Source organism: Melanotaenia boesemani, chromosome 11, assembly GCF_017639745.1.
Source record: "Melanotaenia boesemani isolate fMelBoe1 chromosome 11, fMelBoe1.pri, whole genome shotgun sequence".
Lineage (NCBI taxonomy): Eukaryota > Metazoa > Chordata > Actinopteri > Atheriniformes > Melanotaeniidae > Melanotaenia > Melanotaenia boesemani.
This window is the reverse complement of record NC_055692.1, coordinates 36,000,827-36,024,177: the sequence shown is the minus strand read 5'-3', so window position 1 is coordinate 36,024,177 and position 23,351 is coordinate 36,000,827. Positions and strand designations below refer to the sequence as shown.

The 23,351-nt window shown below is 43.4% G+C and overlaps 1 protein-coding gene across 3 annotated transcripts in view; it reads right to left on the bottom strand.

Annotated features, from left to right (window-relative positions):
- The window catches only part of LOC121648971 (dematin-like), a 53,329-nt gene that overhangs the window by 11,210 nt on the left and 18,768 nt on the right, over window positions 1–23,351 (bottom strand). The window contains exons 2-15 of one of the 3 annotated variants that reach the window (XM_041999494.1): window positions 12,620–12,685; window positions 11,791–11,825; window positions 11,330–11,413; window positions 11,104–11,232; window positions 7,152–7,196; window positions 4,146–4,329; window positions 2,839–2,883; window positions 2,463–2,615; window positions 2,154–2,260; window positions 1,963–2,068; window positions 1,174–1,232; window positions 1,052–1,097; window positions 802–809; window positions 659–715 (exon numbers count right to left, since the gene is read on the bottom strand). In XM_041999494.1, the coding sequence (XP_041855428.1) occupies window positions 659–715; window positions 802–809; window positions 1,052–1,097; window positions 1,174–1,232; window positions 1,963–2,068; window positions 2,154–2,260; window positions 2,463–2,615; window positions 2,839–2,883; window positions 4,146–4,329; window positions 7,152–7,196; window positions 11,104–11,232; window positions 11,330–11,413; window positions 11,791–11,802 (1,035 nt within the window). In that variant the 5' untranslated portion in view covers window positions 11,803–11,825; window positions 12,620–12,685. The remainder of the gene's footprint in view (window positions 1–658; window positions 716–801; window positions 810–1,051; window positions 1,098–1,173; window positions 1,233–1,962; window positions 2,069–2,153; window positions 2,261–2,462; window positions 2,616–2,838; window positions 2,884–4,145; window positions 4,330–7,151; window positions 7,197–11,103; window positions 11,233–11,329; window positions 11,414–11,790; window positions 11,826–12,619; window positions 12,686–23,351) is intronic. The other 2 variants (XM_041999496.1, XM_041999495.1) reach the window with 2 other exon arrangements.

The window sequence follows — 23,351 nt, the reverse complement described above, 5'->3', positions numbered from 1 at the left end:
TCTGTAGCAGTTTATAATCCCAGTATAAACCAGTCTGTAGCAGCTTTTTAATCCCAGTATAAACCAGTCTGTAGCAGTTTATAATCCCAGTATAAACCAGTGTGTAGCAGCTTTTAATCCCAGTATAAACCAGTCTGTAGCAGCTTTTAATCCCAGTATAAACCAGTCTGTAGCAGTTTATAATCCCAGTATAAACCAGTGTGTAGCAGCTTTTAATCCCAGTATAAACCAGTGTGTAGCAGCTTTTAATCCCAGTATAAACCAGTGTGTAGCAGCTTTTAATCCCAGTATAAACCAGTGTGTAGCAGCTGTCAGACTGGGAGGTAAAATGATGTAAAATGAATGTATGAATAGATAAAGCAGCATAAAGGTCGACCAGAAGAAGAAAGCAGAATTTATTAACAGAACTTTCGTCTCTTAGCAACATAGTAGTGATGGTGATGTTTTTATGGTGAAATGTGATAAATAATGCTGTTATCATGGATCATTGTGGATTTACCAGATAGAGTCTCTGAATAAAACTACATTTAGTGGCTGCATTGTAAACCTCCTGGACGGGGTAGAAATGTCTGGAAAATGTTTTACAGATTGTTACGGCTTCGGACTGCAACAAGTTCCAGATTGATCAGGTTTGAATTGTGTGGCTCAGGTTTGTCACCTTATGATCCAACATACTGGGCAGCGAGTTTCCTCGGTCCATCCTGGAGTCGCCGTTCTGACACACAGACATAAAACACGGTTTCTGTAGTTAAAGCAGCCACTAATGAAGCCAGCAGCTGCAGCACATGAACTTCAGCTTACCTGGAGACCTGCAGGCAGAGACATATGCAAACATGATTGACTGCTTCACAAAGCTCATAAAGCAGAACAAACAAAACAAAAACATCTTAAATTTTGTGATTTCACATCAGGTTGAAAACAAAAAAAAATTAGCTCATGTGCAAGGCAGTCTTGTTCAGTTTAACTAAAATGATAAAGATTGTCCAGAAACAGCGTTAAAATGTGTAAATTTAGATTCAGAAAAGCTTTTCTGAAGCGATGCGCTTCTCACCTGTCTGAGTTTTCTCAGAGGAGCTGAACTCTGCCGACTGCAGCTGCAAACAACCACAGAGAAAACGTTGATCATGTGACTCACACTGCTCCACCTTGGTGTTTCTCATCAGGGATACTCACCCGGGACAGGCCGCTCTTAGAGGACGCTGGGAAATACACCGCCCTGGTGGTGATGGACCCTGCAGAGCAGAAAGAAGCGGACACTTTGTTTCCCTGAGGATAATTTTAGTGTTTGTGCTGGGAAAAGTTTCAAGATCAACCTGAGAAACGTTGATAAGAAGAGAACGTTTGAACATCTGACAGATTATAGAGCGGTGGTTGTTCGCAGCAGTTAAACCTTTTTTCTGAGGCATCTCTTCAGCAGCCGTCCTCCCCTCTAGGTGTCACTTCTTCTCTAGTCTGACTAGATCACTGGGGGCCGGTTGTTCAAAAAATTTAATCTGGATAAAAAATATCTGGATTTGGGAATCCCATTTTTCAGGATCACCAAATCCAGATTACCAGCTTGTAAAACAATGTGGGCTTCTGGCCATGTGAAGAACAGAGACGGAATGGGGTTACTTTAATTTCCACTGTGAGACAGCACACAGCAGTCATGAAGTCATCCACTTCGATGTACAGCTGTATGACTTCTCATCGGAGCCACAACAAATATAAAGCTGATCCGTTAACAACTACTTTGTGGATATTCTGGAAACATCTTCACAAAGGCGACACGTCCCTCTCTGTGACAACGTTAATGACCCACCGGAGCCCCGTGGTGAGGAGCCGGCCCAACCTCTACTATTTTATATTCATCATAGTTTGGATGTATTCAGTTGTCATAATAAAAAAAAGATGATAACGATGACGATGATGATGAACTGAAAGCATTTCTTCTTGCTGCAGAGATGAATGAATTACTCATACCGGAGTTTTGGCTGCGGTCCGGCAGGGAGCGGGTTTTCCTCCTCAGAGGAGCCGCAGACTTCTCCAGCTCCTCCTTCAGGATGATTTTTCCCAGATTGGACTGAATCTGACAAACCCGGAAACACAGAAGCAGCTTAGAGGAGCCCGTCGCTGGAGAGCATGATGGATAGAAATCTGACAACATCTCCCACCTTGTTGAGTTCCTGTTTCTGAAGCACTCTGAGTCCCCACAATTCATCATCCAGCTCTCCATCCTCCTCCTCTTCATCCCTCAGCTCCTTCCTCTTCCACTCCTTTTCTGCAGGGAGGAGAGGACACAAGGAAAGGAAGCAAGGAAGCAGCCTAATGAATATGTGATGGGTAGCAGGTGTTATCAGGATTTACACCTGGCTGGAAAATCTCATCTTTCTAATACACTCTCCATGTAGCATGAGGTTTTTCATTTATTATAGCGTGCGCGAGTGTGTGTGTGCATGTGTGTGTGTCGCTTTGGATCGTACCAATCACAGCCAGGGAGGGGGGGCAGGGCCAGTAGTCTGTCTCGATTTTGGAGGGCTGGTTTGGATCTGGAGGCTGGGCTGCTGGAAACTTTGAGGACTCGATGATCAGATCTTCAATGTGTTTCCCCTGAGGGACGGCCGGAGACGACGCATCTGCACACACATGCACACGCACACACGTATGAACACACGCACACACAGATGCAGCATGTTAAAGCTGATTAACCACTACGAGCTCACGCCTGGTGGTTTATGGGACAGTGGGCAGCAGCTGACCCACATTCAGTGAGCACACTTTGACTCCACCTACAGACAACAGCTTCATTCATGCAGATCAGAAATTTAAGTTCTTTTATCAGTGAAAACACTAAATTACCTTGTTTGTAGATTGGAGGCTTCTTGTAGATGTTTGTACCATTTTCTGAAAAGTAAAGAAAAGCATATTTTCATACATTTTTAATGTTCCTGAGGAGTTCAAATGAGAGGCCTACACAACATACACATGATCAGAAATGTGCAAAGTGAAATATTGATGCATTTAGGGATATAAATGAGGTTTTTCATGTTTCATATAAGGTTAAATAGGCTCAGAAGGGTCCTAAATGGCGACGCTCAGACCGAAGAGAGAATTTGCTGAACAATTCCTGTGAACTACGTTATTACCCATCATATAGTGTCCATCCAAAAGCCTTCACACTCTATATTTTGTTGGACCTCCTTTATCTCTGATTCCAGCAGGATTCTCTGTGGCATCGTTTCTAGAAGCTTCTGCAATGTCACAGCACTTGTTTCAGTCCAGAGTTGCACTGATTTTTCTCCAAGAACTTGTAGTGATGATGGGAGAGTCAGACCTCCAGCACATCCCAAAGATCCTGCATGTGTGGAAATGATGTCTCCTGTTCCCTGAACCACTCTTTCACAATCTGAGCCCCATGAATCCTGCACTGTGCCATCAGGGAAGAAGGTATAACCTGCTCATTCAGGATATTCAGGTATCAGCTGACCTCATTCTTTGGACATAATGTTGCTGAACCTAGACCTGAACCCAGACCTGAACCTAGACCTGACCCACTGTAGCAACTCCAGATCATAGACTGTCTCCACAGGCTTGTACAGCATCATTAGACATGATGGCTGCATCACTTCATCTGCTTCTCTTACCACTCTGGACCAGGGTAAACCTGGACTCATCAGACCACATGCCCTTCTTCCATGGCTCCAGAGTCCAGTCTTTATGCTCCCTAGAAACCTGAAGCCTTTTTCTCCGGTTAGCCTCACTGGTTAGTGGTTTTCTTCTGGCTCCACAGCTGTTCAGTCCCTTGAGTTCCTTCACATTGTTCATGAGGAAATGTTCTAACTTTCACTATTAAACATGGTTCTGAGATCTACTGCTGTTTTTCTTCCATCTGGTTCCACCGATCACCATCATTCAGGATGTTTTTCTGACCACATTTCTTCTTGGAAGACGACGGTTCCCTCCACCCTTCCAGTTTTAATAATGTGTTGCACAGTTCTGAACCCAGTTCTAGTAGTTTCTGCTTCTGCTTTGATGTTTTCTCTGCTTGATACCAACGATCTGACCCTTCTTAACATCGTTTGGATGACCACATCTGGTTATGTCAGAGTATTGTGCTGGCCAGGTTTAAGAAAATGTATTATAAACACAAAGAAAGAGGTTTTTACCAGGCCGGTGAAAGTGGTGCAGGGTGCTCTTGGGACCAGAACTCTGTATGGTTGGTGTGTTCGCCATGTTGGGCGTTGGTGGTGTGTGTGTGCTATGTGTCCTGCTGCTCTGGATGGTGGAGCTAGGTGAAGAGCCCCCAGGGGATCGGTTCTCCAGCCATTCCCTGGACTCCTTGGACGAGTTCTGGACAGACAGCAGAACACAGACGGGTCAAAGCCTTGCTTAATGGCAACCGAGACATGTTGTGACAACTGTCCACTCGCAGTGAAACTCAGAGAGGACAACTAGAAACTACGTGACCAGCGACAGCGACGGGTGAACCTCATCGCCACTCAGGTGAAACCGAACACACAGGACACGACAAACACCAGCTTTTCTCAAAGAAATGTGATTGGTTTTGAGATTGAAGGGAATTTTGACATTTTCAAAGCAGTCCATGATGGTGGATGGTGGCTGCAGGATGGTGGACCTCAAGGCTGATCCAGATAGTTCCAGAACCTACGTTCACCTGGTGCCATGCAGCTGCCTTTTATTTACATCTCTATAATCTCTGCGTGAAGTCTGGGAAAGTCAGACACAGCTAGAATGACCTCCATGTTGAAAGTGTTTGCAGACTGCGCTGCCTAGCCTGCTCACAGCTGATTGGTCAGTCAGTGTAACCCTCGCTGGTTGGTTGTAATGCCATGCAACGACAAAAATTTAACATTTAACTTTCTTGTGTTGCGTCTCAAGCCCCCCATGTGCACGTCAATGTGAATGAATGCAACATTTTTACATTAACAAATGTCGCCTGTCCTTTGGCTGGAGGAGGACAGCGATTTTCGCCTCATTGCGCAAGTTCCATAGAAAATGATGGAGAACGAGCGACATCGCCAGCCCATTAGACCTGATAGGCACTGTTTAAACCATGACTCCAACTCCAGCATCAATTCAACCCCGTCAAAAATCAGTGGTTTGATTAAAACTAAAACCATCTATGAAATTACTATGAACTCCTCAGTTATCACTGGAAGCTAATAAAATACCAGAAGAAACTCTTGAAAGAGCTTTATAAACCACTTTGTATAAGAGTTTAATCCTTTGAAAGACCTTAAGGATCTCTGAATGACCATAAGAGGCCCTCCCTATGCTTCTTTCTTATAAACCCTTGTAAGAACTCGCTGGCCATTACAACGTTGTGTAGAAGCACTATACTTAGCACTTAGGAACATCTTAGCTATAATTGTAATATCTTAAAGGGGGACTACATGCCACTAGACCTTTAAACCCTCATAATCTCTTGTTCAAAGAGCTGCTTATAACAACTTTTATGTAGATCTTCTTGGATAATATAACAGCATAAAGGACTTTTTAAACCCGCTCAGCTGAAAACACACAACTTTCTAAAGAATTACAACAATCACACAGACAGAAAACCTTCATAGTGTCCAGTTCTGCCACATAAATGATCCATGGGATCATTTATGAGCTAGATTTTATCTGGCTGATACACATCCAAAATACTAATTACACATAACAAATAATTTAATTACTAACGTCAGGTCTCAGCTTCTAGACAGGTTAAAACCTGGAAGCTTATTATAGTTATTAATTTTTTAAGAAGAAGGGGTGGGAGTTTACAAGTTATACTTCTTCTCACTCCCTTTGAATATGTTTCGGATGTCTTACTTTTGTATGCTTGTTTTTTCATTATTATTTTTATATTCATATTTATATTCAAAATAAACTTAAACCTTAACTTGAAATTACTGCTTGATAAACACATAGACCAACAAAACTGTAAGTTCTCCAGAAATCTTTCTAAAAGACCAGAAGGCTTGTAGAACCCCTTAGTGGCCTGTGGAATCACTTAAATTAACCTTAAAATCTCTTCAACCACCAAAATAAACATTACCGCATTACTTTTTAACAAAAACTACTTAAAATGCTAGAAGAGCCACCAAATGAACTCACAGAACTTCCTTGGTGACCAGAGGAAACAGTCAATGAATCAAAGAAACCCCCAGAATAATGAGTAGCACCTAAAGCCAGAATATTATACTGTTTTACTCTGTGTTTATATGACCCTTTAACAAAATGTAAAAACAAACAAATAAACAAAACAAAATAATCTGCATACATATACCACTCATTTCCATAAACTGTATGCCAGACTTATTGCAGTGCAAAAGCTGTCCACTAGTGGGCAGAAGAGAAGCATCAGTTTCTAGACAACAGGCTTTTCAGCAAAGTTTTTACCATAAAATGATGTAAAACTGTATAAAATATGATACGTCTGGTATTAAAGGGTTTAACCCTACATCTACAGAATATCTGTTAAAGCTCTTCCTCAGTTAAAACCAACATCCTTTTCTGTCAGACCATCTGAGGTGAGTATTACAAGTTTCTAAAAGACTTGGAGAGAAAGACTTTTTTAGACATCCTAAAAACTTAAATGTCCCCCTGAAATCCAAACTTACCACTTCAATGCATTAACAGACACCTACAAGATCCTAAATGATCACTACAAAAACTGAGGGCCTATCAAATCTTCTCAGTGTACCTCCTTACAAGACAACCACAACCCACTGTTAAGCTGTTCTACCAGATGTTCTCACCTGGTAGCTGCTATGAAGCCAAAGTCTGACCTTGGATGCAAGGTGTAAACACAACGTTCTGCAAAAACGTAGCAACAGCAACAAGAACTGTTCTCACAGAGCGAGAAGATGATTCACAGAAAGCATTCAGAGATATCAGATTATTACGCTTGCGCCCACCGTGCACCTGCAGTAGAAATCTGTTCCTGTAAGAAGTTTTCCACCATTCTCCATTATAAACTGTTTAATGGACCATTGGTGTGCCTGGACCTCTGACCTCCACTCTAATGGGGGAGTGTATTGTGTCTTATTTTCTAGTTAAAATCTTTGCAAAACTCTACATCAGCATAAGTCATCACAATGTAAACAGGAAGCAGAATCTTCCAGATAAACATCACCATAGGATGTAAAGAGCTGGAGAGAACTTACCTCCGGGGAGGGAGGAGGAGAGATGGAGCGAGGAGACAAGGACCTCTGGAGGAAAAGAAGACAAAAATAGATTTAACACTTGCATCTATAAATAGACTGAAAGAAGAAACTCATCACAAACATGTGCTGTCATCATCCCAGTCAACCCTAACTGGTACACTTCAAACAAATGCACGAAGAGTACTGGGGAGAAATTACACTTTAATCTGATTATTTGTCAGATAACTGCTGTTATCTGACAAATAATCAGATTATGTTGTCTGCATGATCACTTGAATAAACCAGATAGTGATCAGATATTTTTTGTGCATGTAAACGGGCTAATTTATGGACGACATTCTTACGGTTCACCAGCAGCGGCTCTCACCATCACTAGAGGTCGCACAGTATTCAAATGGGTCTGTATTTGGGAGGAGAACGGTTTCATACAGATGCTATTCAAAGATCCAGTGTGTAAGAATTACCAAGAACTAGTGGTAAAGATCATGAAACATGAAGTACTAACACCTAGCGGTAAAGATGGGTATAGCACCTTGTAAATGTACAGTGGCCATCAGTGGCCAAAATCCTTCCAGACATAAAGACGTTTTCATGTGTGAGTGGATCCAGTGGCTTCGGGTGCAGCAATGACGATGATGATGATGCACTGCAGGTAACTGCTTCAACATTATGCACATGTTAACTGTCTTCTTTTATGGTGCTTTTAAGGCATTACTTATCCCAAACGGTGCTCTAGCACTTATCAATCATCTGCAGTACTGCAGTTTTAAAGCTTCACATACAAAGTTGTTTGTCCATTCAGAGACACTGTAGTAAAAATGGTGGCAGCTGCCATGTATGTGGACCCACAGGAAGTAGATATCTTTCATTCTAAAAAAATAAAAAATACAATTTATATTTGTAAAGTGATTAGATGCCAATAGAAACACTGTTTTTAATTATACATTAGAATTTTCGACCATTGACCTTTGATTTTGTTCCACGCTGCAGCTTTAATTTCCTGATGTAATGCAATAAATTTACTGGTTTCGCACAACAGCCTGAGCAGACAAGCTCAGGGGACAAGAGATCTCAATAATATGCTAAGCTTTGTTGGTTTGTTTTATTAGCAAAAATTAAAATGTTTTCACGGTGGTAATGATGTCAAAACACTGGATATAATAGAGAAATATATCCAGACCCCTAGAGACTGGTTTAACCTCGAGCCATGACCTTTGACCAAGCCCTCAGCACCAGTCCTAATCTGTTACGTTAATGAGACGACTCTTTGGGATCCCCACAATGTTCATGTTCCCAGAACTTGATACAAACACACACACACAAATACATACACAAACACACACGGTGGGCCTCAGCTGTGCGATCGCTGAGCAGGAGATTGATGTCCCTGTTTTCAGCCTTACACTGCGTCGGCTCTCAACCGAGGCAGACGCTTTTTCTTCTCCCTCCCTCCCACTCTGCCCTGCTACTGTCCTGTCATCTATCTGAGCCTCTCTCTGCATCTCCTTCCAAAACTAAATCTTGGATATGGATTTGATCAGCTGGTCCCTAAATGCAATCGACCAAATTTATTCGAATCGGAAAACAGGCGTGGGGGAGCCTGCTTGCCCTGGCGGAACGTTTTCGGCTGGATATGTGATGGATTCCTGGGGAGCGTGGAAAGTCTTGTGTCTGTCGATTCTTTCTGTCGAGGACGTGGAGGACATCTATACATTCGGTTTCATGATAACTGGGTTTCTGCTGTTTGGAGCGGGCGGTTTCCTGGCATATCGCAAAATTCGGACACTGTCGGCAGTCACTGGCAAGCTGCCGGATTTCTGTGCTGGTGTGTGCCGAGCTATGAACAATCAGGCTGTGGCGGTGCAGGAGCTGAATCGTAAACTGGAGGCTATTCCAGTTCTGGATGGCAAACTGGTTGCGCTTTCTGGGCTTGTACGTGAGGTGGTCACCAACTTGGAGAAGTTGTCAGCTCGGCTGGATGGAAATTGACCCTAAATTCGGATGATTGGAGTCGCCAGTGGGACCACTGAGAGACTCAAGGCAGACGAAACAGCTCTGGCCTGAACCAAAACAAATGCTGTTATCAAATTTGGCTCCTGTGCTGGCCTTGAATGGCTGGTTGAAAGCTCCCTGGAATGTTTTGTTGATGGACGCTCAGTCCCTCACCCTCCCCTCACCCTCTTCACGGGCGATGGACTTCAACCTGGATCAGCCCTCAAGGATGCCCCACTATCATCAGGTGGCAGAGACTGTGAGGGAGAACTGGGGCAAAGTTCATATGCTCACTTCTACGCACACACATGCACCACACTCAAGTACACCACTACAGATACACCTCCCCGTTATTCACTGCCTTGCTGTCCTTCCACCTCCCTCCACTCCCGGGCAGTGGGTTCATTGGACGCGCTCTGAGAATGTAGCTGCGTCTGCACTTGCTGCGATGGGAGACCCCTCTCCTCCCCTGCCATGTGTTTCTGATGTTGTGATTGTCTGAGTTATGTTCTGTATGTACTGAGGAGTGTTTTTTGTATCTCAATAATGGGCCCTTAGGCCCAGTGTGGAGATGCCTTTTTTATCCTCTCCAGCTACATCTTACTCCCCCTAATGTTACCTTTCACCTATATCTAAGACAAGGAGCGCTGTAGAAATGGCTGCTCCGTCAGTATGCCTGTTCTGTTTGTGTCATCATATGTTGTTTTGTCTAGTCTTGGATGGGTTGTACTGAAAACATGAATTTCCCTGCAAAGGGATTAATAAAGTATTTTTCATTTCATTCATTCATTTCATTTCATTTCATTTCATTTCATTCATTACACAGAACCAACCAACAAACTACCGACTGTCAGACCGGCCAGCCTGCTGTCATGGCGACCGGTCTCCTCCCGTTCCCAGCTAGCAACGACCTGGACCCCGACACGTCCAGGACAAACTGGCTTCCATCACACACTCTCATTTCAGGATAAATGATCTCTTACATCAGAGGAAGATAAATAATTATCACTATTCATATAATTAACAAAAGCTTCCTGGAATAAGAATCATGGACTGAAGGATTTTAACTGTTTGTGTCTGCATTGCTACAAGGGTTCTGTGCTTCTGCATGACACAAGATGGTCACAAGACTAAAATAATCACCAGAAAGAGCAAAGACCACAATAGGACTCGACAAAAACAACCACAACAGAAAGAACAACAAAGACCAATACAGATGCACAAAATGACCAAAAGAGACACAAAGAACCTTATGGGGATGCAAAAAGAGACATCAGACGACCACAGAGACACGAAACAACAGCAGAGACACAAAGAAAACATTCAAAAACCCCCAAAGAAACACAAAATTACAACAAAGTGACAAAAAAACAACAAAAAAGGCACAAAAAGAACCATAAAACAAAGTGGCCAGAAAGAGTTTCCACATGAGCTGAAGATGAGAAATGACTAAAAGATAGAAAATCACAAAGATTCAGAAATGAGTAAACAGAAATAACCACAGACACAAAGAAAACACTCAGAATGACCAAAAACACACAGCGGCCAGAAAGGGACTCAACATGAGCTGAAACATGATCATTTAAAGGCAGAAAATGACCAATAACATTTAGAAAGAAACCATAGAGACACTAAACAACAATACAAAGGTATAAATCCCCCAGAGCCATAAGGAACGACAGAAAAGGGACAAAAAAAGCCAAACAGACACAATTTGTCCACAGAGACTCAAAAACAGCTGCATAAGTACAGAACCTGTGGACCAGGAGGCCCTAAATACGCAGGAGAAGTTTGAAGAACGATGAGTAAGAGATGTAAAATTATCAGAAAGACACAAAGAACCAGAAAAGGACGAGAAGAGAGAAAGTCCACAAAGCAAGAGAGGGAGAGAAAACAGACTGGTGGAGGGCAAAACTGGGAAAGTGAAGTGGCTTCTGTGTGGAAGGCTGGTCTGGATCACCTCCAGGGGACTGTAGCTGTAGTGCGGCTGGTAGATCATCAGGTCTGGTCTTTCTATGTCCAGGATGGCTTTGTCTCTCGGCAGCGCTGCCAGATCCTTGTAGCAGATAACGCCGTCCTCCACTCTGGCCTGCAGAGAGACGGGGGAGGGGCGAGATTACAGATCACTGATTTCTGATTAATATGAAGGCTGATGGAAGTCGAACTGAGCGCGTGCTTCGTCTCACCACGATGGCGGCGGCAGGGGATCCTGGGATGCTGGTCCCTCTGAGGGACAACACACTCCCCGGAGACGTCTGGGCCAACTGCTGCTAACACACACACATTTGTATCTTTGTGAGGACTTTCCACCCCATTCCAAGACCAAGCTGGTTATGGTCTAGACCCGGTTCTTCTAGAAACCCGTCCCTCCATCCATACTTCTATCTGAAACCAGAACCGGGTGTGAACTTGGTTCTTCCAGAGACCCGTCCCTCCATCCATACCTCTATCTGAAACCAGAACCGGGTCTGAAACCGGTTCTTCCAGTGATCCGTCCCTCCATCCATACCTCTATCTGAAACCAGAACCGGGTCTGAACCTGGTTCTTCTAAAGATCCGTCCCTCCATCCATACCTCTATCTGAAACCAGAACCGGGTCTGACGCAGCTTTAAATATCTTCCAGAGAGTGAGAAACATGATATTTACCTTGGGCATCATCCTGACTGCTGATTGGTCAGTTCCTGAGGGCGACACAAAGGGAACATTTAGTTAAAGACTGGTTAAAACTGTGTACTAGTAGTAGCTGTAGTACACAGTTTGTTGTAGAGGAAATTCTCCTGGATCATTTAGAAAAAATCTCCAGTACACATCTGACCAGTCTACATCACATTATATTTCCCATAATGCACCACACAGTTATTTATTCATTTACTTTATTATTATTGTTATTGCTGCAGCGTCTGGCTGCTAGAGCTGAGTCCTTCACCCAGCTTTGACTCCAGCCAGATACTTATGTCAAACTGTAAACGTGAATCCAAATAAAATCCTTTTCTGTGGTAAACTGGTAATAAATGTGGGACTTATGAAGTTTTAATGGATTAAAAACTGCCATGTAAACAGCAGAAGAAAGGATCCAAAAGAATTTCTAACTGAGCATGTGCAGGAGGCCAGCATGGACAAAGGATGAGGAAGGGCTAACAGTTTCCACCTGCCGCTACTCTTTGTGCTAAGCTAAGCTAACTCATCCAGGAGTTGCCTCTGTGCTGGCCTTACATCAGACTCATGTGACCCGAGGTTTTGGCTCTTGTCAGATTATTTATTTGGACCTAAATCTCAGACAGTTAGCAGAACTCCCAGCGAGCATGGCTCTGCAGGGGCTGCTGTGCTGCCAGCTCTGCATTGTCTGATGTGGTGGACGGACACAAAGGGATTATTCCAGAGTCCACAGCTTTGTCCACCTCAAACACACACACTTCCACAAATGTGTGGGAACGTGGGTAACATGCAGTCAGCGACAGGAACTGAGTGTGGTTACCTCAGAGAGAATAAGGGATCATGTCTGCATGTGTTTATCTTCTGGCCTCGTCGGCCTGATCAGCACCTGAAACACAAACATGAAGAGCTGTAGAAAACATGGCGGCTAGAATTCACAGATTCACCAAACTGGACGGCAGGACGTTCGTCAGGATTCACAGAACTTTAATATTTGAGCTGGAGGTTTACAGACATTTCTTTCTTTCTCTGGACCTCCGGACCGCTGTCCTCCAGGTTTTACATGCAGGTTACCCTGCTGCAACACACCTGCCTCATTCACCTGAGCCAGCAGGGAACATGTAAACCTGCAGGCGGTAGCTTTGGAGGTCCAGAGTTGGTGATTCCTGCACTTGTGTATGACATCTCAGCCATCCTCTCCACATTCTGAAAAAAAAACTATAAACTGCAGTTTTAGTTTAGAAAAGTTCTTCGTTTAGTTCACAGTTATTTTTCATGTTAGGAGCATATTTACTAATCTGAATAAATGTCCATGTTAAGCTGATGATCAGCGACGTTATGAAATGCTGCTGAAGAAGGAGAAGTATCGATCTTATGTTCCTTGGATAGATCCTGTGGACGTGTTCTAAGCAGACCAGATGGCAGATTACTCCTTACAACTAAAAGTGACTTGACTTGGAGTTTTCTAAAAAATGACTAGTGAACATCTCGGCCTCAACCACACAGAGAAATAATGTTTTCGTGTTGTGTACATAAGCAGAAAGCAGAGGTAGGACATCTCGATGGGAGGATGCAGAGTTAGATCCCCGGTCCGGATGTCGCTGCTAGCAGTTTGGTAGCTCCTCCCACCATCATGGAACCACCAATGAGAACTGTCCAGACTGAGAACCAGACGATGTTCCTGAGAGGAACATGGTGGTCCAGAAGGAGCGGAAATATCTGTTTCAAGAAATGCAAACCAAGGAAAAGTCCAGGCCCAAACATATTGGAGGTCTGTTAAAAACAGCATGGGCCTGTTTTTTATTTTAGTTTTAATGTCTCTTTTTCAACAAAATGTTCCGTCCTCATGGAAGCAGCCTGCCGTGGTGCCTGTCACCAAACCAACTACCTTGAATTCGACTGGTGGCTTTAACCTCTATGGTGATTAAACAATTAGAAAAACTACTTGAGGCAGAAGTATTAGCAGAAAATGAGCATCTATTAGACCCTCTGCAATTTTCCTATAGAGACAGGTGTATGAGATGCCACTACTACTTTACTTAACCATGTACACAGGCAAGTAGTAAGAGTCATGCTAGACTGCTGCTTGTTGATTTCTCATCAGCTTTTAACACAATCCAGCCTCACATCTTAGCTGATGAACTGCTTACCTGCTGGGCTCGATTTAAGTTTTTCCTCACAGACAGACCACAAACAGTAAGGATGAAAGGAAAATTATTCATAACATCTTCCACCGACTCACCTCAAGGTTGTGTTTTATCTGCCCATTTATATATTTTATACACAGACGATTGCATTAGCCAGCACACAGACAGCTTTATTATAAAGTATGGAGACGATTCAGGTGATGATGAAGATGGTCACGGACAGGCTCTGGAGGGTTTTATATGCTGGCGTAAAGAAGCCTTCCTCCAAATCAATGTCTGCAATGATTTTAGACCATCTCCAGTTCCCCATATATAACTGATAATAACTGATAATAACTAATAATAAAACTGATAATAACTGATAATAACTGATAATAACTGATAATATAACTGAATAAGCTGAAGCTTGATATGAACTGTGATGCTTTGCTAGAATCTCCAGTGACGTCTCTTTTGTTTGAGGAATCCAGATAGATTGGAGCCTGATGAAAATGTTTTATAGTGCTTATATCGAATCTGTCATTTCCTTTTCAATCATTTGTTGCTATGGAAACCTTGCCATCTAGGAAAAGGGCTCCTTAGGGAGAACTGTGTGTAGCCAGGGTGAAATTCAACTGCCTGGATGATGTGTTTAACATCAGGGTGATGAAGGAAGTGAAGACAGAACTTATCCTCTGAACCATGAATACAAGCTACTTCCTTCTGGTCTTCGACTGTCTGCTCCTCCTGCTACTAAAACAGATCCAGGTTTTCCTTTGTGCCTCTCCATCCGGACTCTGAACACCAGGGAGGTGAAGAGGTAGCTGCTCTGTGCTGCAGATACTTTCACCTCTTTTTATTGGTTGATTATTTTTAATTATGTACCTTGTTTTAAACGTTTGAATTGAGATCTTGTTTTAATTAGCTGCTCATAATTTATATATTTTTTTGTTTTTTTTTATCTCCTGTTTAAAATGTGACTGTACATGTCTGCTGCAAACCAAACTGCCCTCTTGAGGGACAAATGAATAAAGTGATGATGATGAGTTTTAACAGCTGTTGCAGACCCAGAAGTCTCTCTGAATTTTATGGAAGTCTGTGGAGGTCAGTGAGGGGTGGAGGGTCATGTGAGCAGCGGGCTCTACTGGGTTCTGGTCCATCTTCAAGGATTTCACTGTGAGAGAGGACCATGGAGATGGGAGCACATCCACCATCACAACCAGGTTTCCATAGAAACAAGCTGCAGCCGTGGGGTCATCTGGTGGGAATAATCAGTAAAGGTGAGCATCATCTGCGTAGTCATGATGCAGGAAGTTGTGTGGAGGTTGACCAGAAACAGGATGAGGGTCAGCGTCCTGGACGACGAAAATACCTGCTGCTGTCAGCTTGTCCTCAAATCTTTCTCTTTGTTTGTCAGATGTGATTCAGTCTGGACTCCCTTCCTCCCCAGTACTGATCCCTGCTGGTGTCTGGTGTCACTCTGAATAATTGATGTGGCTGACTGGGAGCGGTGGTCACTTTCAGCAGGTCTCTGATGTGCTGCTGAGACCTCCATCCAGCCAGACACATGTGAAGGTTGCTGATAAAACAGTGAAGCATTACAAGCATGTTTAAACGTATAAACCCTCAAATATTCTGTTATCGTGGCAAACAAAAAGAATAAAACTAATATAATCTGACAGAAACTTTGATTAATGATAAATCAAATACCAGTTTCAGATGAACATGTTTTGTAAGCTGGACTGAGCTTCCCTTATTTCGTTTCCTTATCAGCATTATAACCGTTATCTGAATATTTTTTACTGTTTCAATAGATCAGTTGTTTTTGTTTAGATTTTACCTTCAGTTGAATATTTCATTTGCATGTACTGCAGATGATTAAACAGAAATTTTATAAGTAACCACAGTGAAATACTGAGAGGTGAAGTTCGGGATTGAACCAGCAACCTTCTTTTACTCTATTCTTTAAACTCCTCTTTGATCAAAGCCAGAGTTTTTCTCTTCCATTTATCACTTATATTCAGGTATTATTTCAGCTTGTTACATTTTATTAAATTGAAAAGGACATTATTGAATTTATTAAACTTTTTATTCCTTGAAGCTAACGGTTCCAGCTCTTCTTTAACCTCTGAAGCATAGACCCCTCCCTCATAAAAGCAGTATATGAGATTCTGCATTCTAGCAGATGTTAGCAGACACCAGGAAGCACCAATGCTAACATGTAGCATAGCAACATGACGTAGGGCTGGCCGATAAATTGAATTTTGATTACAATTACGATCTGGGTTTTCAACGATCATAAAAACAAGATGGTCTGATTTTTTGCTCCTTCTCAGCTTCCTCTTGTGCTGTTTTCAGTTGCAAATTGAGCGCCACTTGCAGCGCTCTGCTGCAGACTCCTCCCACAGTCCCAGCCGCTTTGGTTTCATTCAGCTCGAGTTGCAAACACCTCTCCAGTTATGGGCTGGACACAAGGGAGGCGACATCGCTCCTTCTCCATCATTTTCTATGGAACTTGCACGATGAGGCGTAAATTGCTGCCCTCCTCCAGCCAAGCGACAGGCGGCGTGCAAGTGAAATGTTGCGCACGATCACGTAGACGTGCACACGGGGGGTTGTGACGCAACATGAGAGAACAGAAAAATGTTCAGTTTTGTGAGTCGCAACTAAACAATTCAGCAGCTCCCAGAGACAAAAAACGATAAACGTTGTGAACAAACAACTTTTTTTCTCGCCAAAGACCAGCGCTTAATTAACACAGCGATTTAAGAACCTCATCAACACTTTGGACAAACGGTATCACTGCTATCTCGTCACTATTTTAGTGGAGTGTCTCTCCCTGCCCTGTATGATGAGTGTGGTGAGGGTGTTGTGAAGGACGTGGCTACAGTCCAATGTTTCGCCACCACAACAGACCTGTGGTCAAGCCGCACCATAGAGCCGTATATGACACAGATTTTAACGTGAAAATAAAATGTCTCCAGTCTCATTTTCTTTAGATCACACCAGGCAGAACATGGCTGCTGATCTGCTGCTGAAACAGCAAAGAAACTAATCTGTGTTACGACAGACCACATTTCAAATGATTCCACCTCTAAAACCTCAGCTAATGTGTTCTCCTATGACTCCTATGGTTTTATAATGAAGGATTCACTCTTCTCCTCCCTCAGCCACCACCTTACCGTGGTGGAGAAGTTTGCATGTCCTGAAGATCCTAGGAGTTATGTTGTCGTGGGCTTTATGCCCGTGGTAGGGTCACCCAAGGCAAACAGGTCTCTTGGGGAGGGACCAGACCTAGCGCGGCTCAATAGACCCCTATGATGAGTCAAATCTGTGGATCCAGGTTTCCCTTGCCTGGATATGGGTGACCGGGGCCCCCCTCTGGAGCCAGGCCTGGAGGTGGGGCACGGCGACAAGCGCCTAGTGGCCGGGCCTCTCCCCATGGGGCTCGGTTGGCCCCCATGGGAGGGGGTGAAACCATTTAACCATTTTAATGTCTTGATTTTAGTGAAGAAATGTCTGTTTTTAGAAATATTGTCTCTTCTCAGAGCACTGTCGTTGAAAGGAGCAACACTGTTAAACTCTTCCGTGGAGTTAAGGAGAGGAAAAGTCCTGGTCCTGATGGCATTGGAGGGCGGGTCATTAAAAACTGTGCTGTTGGCAGGTATATTTAGTTTTATTTTTTCAACATCCCGTCCCTTTACTCTGGAAAGATTCTTCCATTGTTCCAGTACCTAAATCTGCATCTCCGAAAACTCCTAACAACTTCAGACCTGTTCCACTAACCTCCCTGGTCATGAAGTCATTTGAAAAAATTGTCAAGTATTCACTTCTAACCCGTGTCCAGGAAAATCTAGACCCGCTACAGTTCATTTACAGGTCAGGCAGAGGGGTTGAAGATGCAGTAGGTACCCAGCTGAATTAGTTTTAACCCAGCTTGAAGGAGCCAGGTCCTTTGCACATCTTTTATTCGTTGACTTCACATCTGCTTTTACCTGCATTCGTTTTAGCAGAAAGATTAAGGGACTTCCACAACATGGATTCTGGTCTTGTAGCCTGGCTGGTTAACTTTTTAACAGAGTGACCACAACGGGTGAGAGGAAATGGTGTTCTCTCAGACACCTCATCTCTTCCACTGATCCCCACAGGGCTGCGTCCTCTCACTTTTTAAATTTGTTTTATATACAAACGAGTGCCACAGCCAACATGTAGGTTGGGATATTGTTAAATCTGTGGATGACACAGTTATTGTATCCTTGCTGAGCAGTGACAACCCTGATCATGGACCTGTAGTGAAGGAATTCACTGTAGGTAATCTTTTTTAAATATTACCATCAGTAAAACAAAAGAAACGTGCATAGACTTAGAAGAATCCTCCAAACATCTCTCCCTGTTAGCATTGAAAACCAAGCAGTAGAGGTGGTAAACACATAAATACCTGAGCACCCACCTAGATGACAGGCTGTCCTTTGACCTTCATGTCGACGCTGTGTGCAGGAAACTCACCAGCGTATTTATAGTAAGCTTCGTAGTTTTAGGCTATGTCAACATGGCACCGAAGCCGGTTCAGGTGTGAAAACGGCGTGAAAATGGTGGCAAAAAGTAGAAAGGCTTCAACATCCCCACTACACTGCTGTAGTACATACTACAGGCTGTGGGAGGTGCTAAATAGTAACACTTTAAAGCCAGAGCAAAGCAACGCATGCACAGATAAAGGCTCATGGCGTGTTGCAGGAAGTTCACATGGGAAGCAGAGAAGAGAAGATAGCTGAGGATTCACTGCAAAGTAAAAGAGAAACATTTCTTTGGACTAATAAAGAAGTTGAGTTTCTTCTTCAAAAAATGCTTGACTATAAAGCATAAAAAAATTGAGGAAGGGTGGATTGGGAGTCGGCGCGTGTTCATCACATTAACATCATATCCTCGAGTTCTGCGGCTTCACTGTACGCACAGTACCGCAGATGGTAGAGGACTCAAACCGATCCACTTTGGTACCTGGCTTCAGACCTGGTTGGTTTCATGGAGGCTAATCCCTGGCTTCGTGGGGATGAAAGGGTGGTTTGCTAAAATACTTTAGCGGTATTTTTAGCGGCTGCAATCCGGCGTTGTGAGGACGGCCCCTTAATGTTGAGAGTAGTTTTATGTGAATGTGTTATTCTTGTTTTATTGAATCCCTTTGAAATTTTTCTTTTATATGTTGGTACGGCTCCCTTTCTCTAAAACACAAGAACAGATTTCAGGGAATTGTAAGACTGTGTGGGAAAATTGCAGGGATCTGCCTGCATGACCTCTCAGCCCTGCACCACACCAGAGTCCTGAACAAGGACTCATGAGGCAAGGCAAGGGATCATGAGACCTTGCAGATCAAAGTTACCCCTTGGCTCATGAGTTCCAAATTACAAATTACCCTCAAGGGATAATAAAGATTCCTTGATCTTGATCCTCGGCTGCAGAAGCTAGTTCTAGGGACGTGGAACATCACCTCTCTGGTGGGGAAGGAGCCTGAGCTGGTGTGCGAGGTTGAGCGGTTCCGGCTAGATATAGTTGGACTCACCTCGACGCACGGCTTGGGCTCTGGAACCACTGTCCTTGAGAGGGGCTGGATCCTCTTCCATTCTGGAGTTGCTCCTGGTGAGAGGCACTGAGCAGTTTTGGGCATGCTCATTGCCCCCCGACTTGGTGTCTGTACGTTGGGGTGTACCCTGGTGGAGGAGAGGGTAGCCTTCCTCTGCCTTCAGGTGGGGGGACAGGTCCTGACTAGTTTTTGTGCTTTTGCACCAAACAGCAGTTCAGAGTACCTACCTTTTTGGAGACCTTGGAAGGGGTGTTGTAGAGCACTTCTTCTGGGGACTCCCTCGTTCTACTGGGGGACTTCAATGCTCACATAGGCAATGACAGTGAGACCTGGAGGGGCGTGATTGGGAGAAACGACCCCTCTGATCTGAATTTGAGTGATGTTTTGTTGTTGGACTTTTGTGCTCATCATGGATTGTCCATAATGAACACCATGTTCAAGCATGTGCACTTTGCGCCTGGACACTTTAGGCTGCAGTTCGATGATCGATTTTGTAGTCGTTTCAGACTTGTGGCTGCATGTCTTGTTCACTTGGGTGAAGAGAGGGGCAGAGCTGTCAACTGATCACCACCTGGTGGTGAGTTGGCTCAGATGGTGGGGGAGGATGCGATTCAGATGTGGCAGACCCAAGCACGTTTTGAGCGTTTGCTGGGAACATCTGGTGGAGTTCCCTGTCAGAAAGAGTTTCTGACTCCCATTTCCGGCAGGCAAAGCGGAACGCAGCTTCTGTGGTCACTAAGGCAAAAACTCGGGCATGGAAGGAGTTTGGAGAGGCCATGGAGAATGACTTCTGGACGGCTTCGAGAAGATTCTGATCCACCATCTGGCAGCTCAGGAGGGGGAAGCAGTGATCCAGTGGGGATGGGGGGCTGCTGACCTCGACTTAGGATGTTTGGTGGAAAAAATACTTTAAAGACACCCTGAATCCCACCGACACATCTTCTGACAAGGAAACAGAGTTAGGTTGGACTCTCCCAAGGCTGCCCTTTGTTATGATTCTGTTTATAACTTTAATGGATAGAATTTCTAGGTGCAGCCGAGGTGTTGAGGGGATCCGGTTTGGTGGCCTCAGGATTGGATCTCTGCTCTTTGCAGATGATGTGGTTCTGTTGGCTTCATTGGGCCATGATCTTCAGTTCTCACTGGACTGATTCGCAGCCGAGTGTGAAGCGGCTGGGATGAGAATCAGCACCTCCAAATCTGAGACCATGTTCCTCACCCGGAAAAGGGTGGAGTGCTTTCTCCAGCCCCAAGTGGAGGAGTTCAAGAATCTCAAGATCTTGAGGGGAGGATGGAGCGGGAGATCAACAGGCAGAGTGGTGCAGCGTCTGCAGTGATGTGCACTCTGCAACAGTCTGTTGCGGTAAAGAAAGAGCTAAGCCAAAAGACAAAACTCTTTACCGGTTGAATGTTCCTACCCTCACCGGTGGTCACGAGCTATGAGTAGTGACCGAAAGAATGAGATCACAAATACAAGCGGCCGAAATAAGTTTTTCCTCAGGGTTGCTGTACTCTCCTTTAGCGATAGGGTGAGAAGCTCAGTGACTAGGGAGGGGCTCAGAGTAGAGTCACTGCTCCTCCACATCCAGAGCAGCCAGATGAGGTGGCTTGGGCATCTGGTCAGAATGCCTCCTGGACTCCTCCTTGGTGAGGTGTTCCAGGTACGGGTCCCACCGTGAGGAGGCTCTGGGGAAGACCCAGGACACGCTAGAATGACTACATCTCTCTGCTAGCCTGGGAATGCTTCGGGATTCCCCCAGACGACCTGGTGAATGTGGCCGGAGAGAAGGAAGTCTGGGTTTCCCTGCTTAGGCCCTGCTTAGGCAGCTGCTCCCATGACCCAATCCCAAATAGGCGGCAGAAAATGGATGAATGGATTCACTCTCCCTATCACAGACTATCTTGGGCTTGACTTCTTTTTGGATCCTCTTGGTGTTTCTTAGGTGAATGTGGGGGCTATCCCTGGATCCTCGTGACTCTGACCATTGATAGAGGTGTCCATCAGCATCATCGACTGATGGTTTCTTGAGATATTTATCTGTGTAACATCTATTAAAACACTTAGAAACCTGCTCAGGTTCACTTTTTACCTTCTACTGTAGTACAGTTCCTCATCAGACATTACATTACTCATTCCTAGGACTACTTTACTGATTCCAAGGACTGCTTTACTCATTTCTAGGATTACTATATTTGTTCCAAGGATTACTTTACTTGTTCCTAAGACTACTTTACTTGTTCCCAGGATTACTTTACTCATTGCTAGAACTATTTTACACATTCCAAGGACAGTTTAACTTATTCCTAGTACTTATTTACTCTTTCATAGGATTATTTTACTCATTTCTAGGATTACTTTACACATTCCTAGGACTGCTTACTCATTCCTAGTACTTCTTTACTCATTCCTAGGATAACTTTACTCATTCCTAGGATTACTTTACTTGTTCCTAAGACTACTTTACTTGTTCCCAGGATTACTTTACTCATGCCCAGGATTACTTTACACATTCCTAGGACTGCTTACTCATTCTTAGTACTACTTTACTAGTTCCTAGGATTACTTTACTCTTTACTAGGATTACTTTACTAATTCCTAGGACTATTTTACTCATGCCAAGGACTACTTTACTAATTCCCAGGAGTACTTTACTCATGCCAAGGACTACTTTACTCGTTCCTAGGGTTTCTTCACTTATACCTGGAATTACTTTACTCATTTCTAGGAACATTAAGGTTAAGGTCATTCATTCGGCAGCATTGCCTTGTCAGTCTGTTTGCAACATAAGTCAAAACATTATGGACAGGTTTTAATTGCATTTTTGAGAAATCTCACAAATGGAATAAGGAACAAATCAGATTTATCAGATTTTGGGAGTTCGTGAGCACCGACTTTATTAAGGAATTTTTTTTAAAGAATTCTTTACTATGGAGAGGTAGGGATAATTTTACCACTAGAGCTTCTAACTCAAAAACAATGCTCACATTCACTGGCAAAAAAAAAAAAAAAAAAAGCCTTGGTAAAGGTCTGCCCTCTCTGAGATTTTCCTAGTTTCCTGCTATCCTCTGGTTTCCACTGAAAGTAATGTGGTTTTCATTTGGAAATAGATAAATTTACATGTTCTACTGTGTTCCAGGTGAATTTACTCTGACAGTAGTAATCTCACATGTCTCAGCTTTCTTTAGAGACCAAGATTATACATACAGCCTTGGTAGCTGTGAAAAAGACTTATCATATTTATTCTGAGTGTGTCATGTCAGACAGGAGACAGAAAAATAGGCCTTGTCAATAAGAGGTTGCAGTGAAAACGGTTTTTCGCAAAACATATATGTTTTTATTTAAATCATTTTCTGTGAACTGCATCAGTTATTTTATGCATCTGTCTTCTGGTTTATAAAGCTGGGAACCATTTCTATGAAGAAACTATCAGAACAAAACAATGTGATTTTACTACTTTAAAAGTATTTAATGTATTTAATAAAATTATTAAACTTCATTTCACAAAGGCCAGTTTAAATGAAAATCATCATCATGTGTCAACTCCTCAATCCGGTTCACAAGATTCAGCTTCAGGTTTCGTGTAATCCTGTTGACAGACAGATAACAGCCAATAATCTGCCAGAACAGAGAACAGAGAAAAACCACGTCTCTAGAGGCTGATCAATTACAGTCTGATGGCTCCTGCTCATCGATGGGCTGATCGATACGGCAGATGGAGGGATGATACCACTCTGAACAGAGAGGACAGCATCTCTGCTGGGATAAATGAGCGATAATACATTCATTACTAGAAAAGGATTAATATTTTTCTTTTAAAGACATGTACAGGGATGTTTTAATCTATTTGACGTTG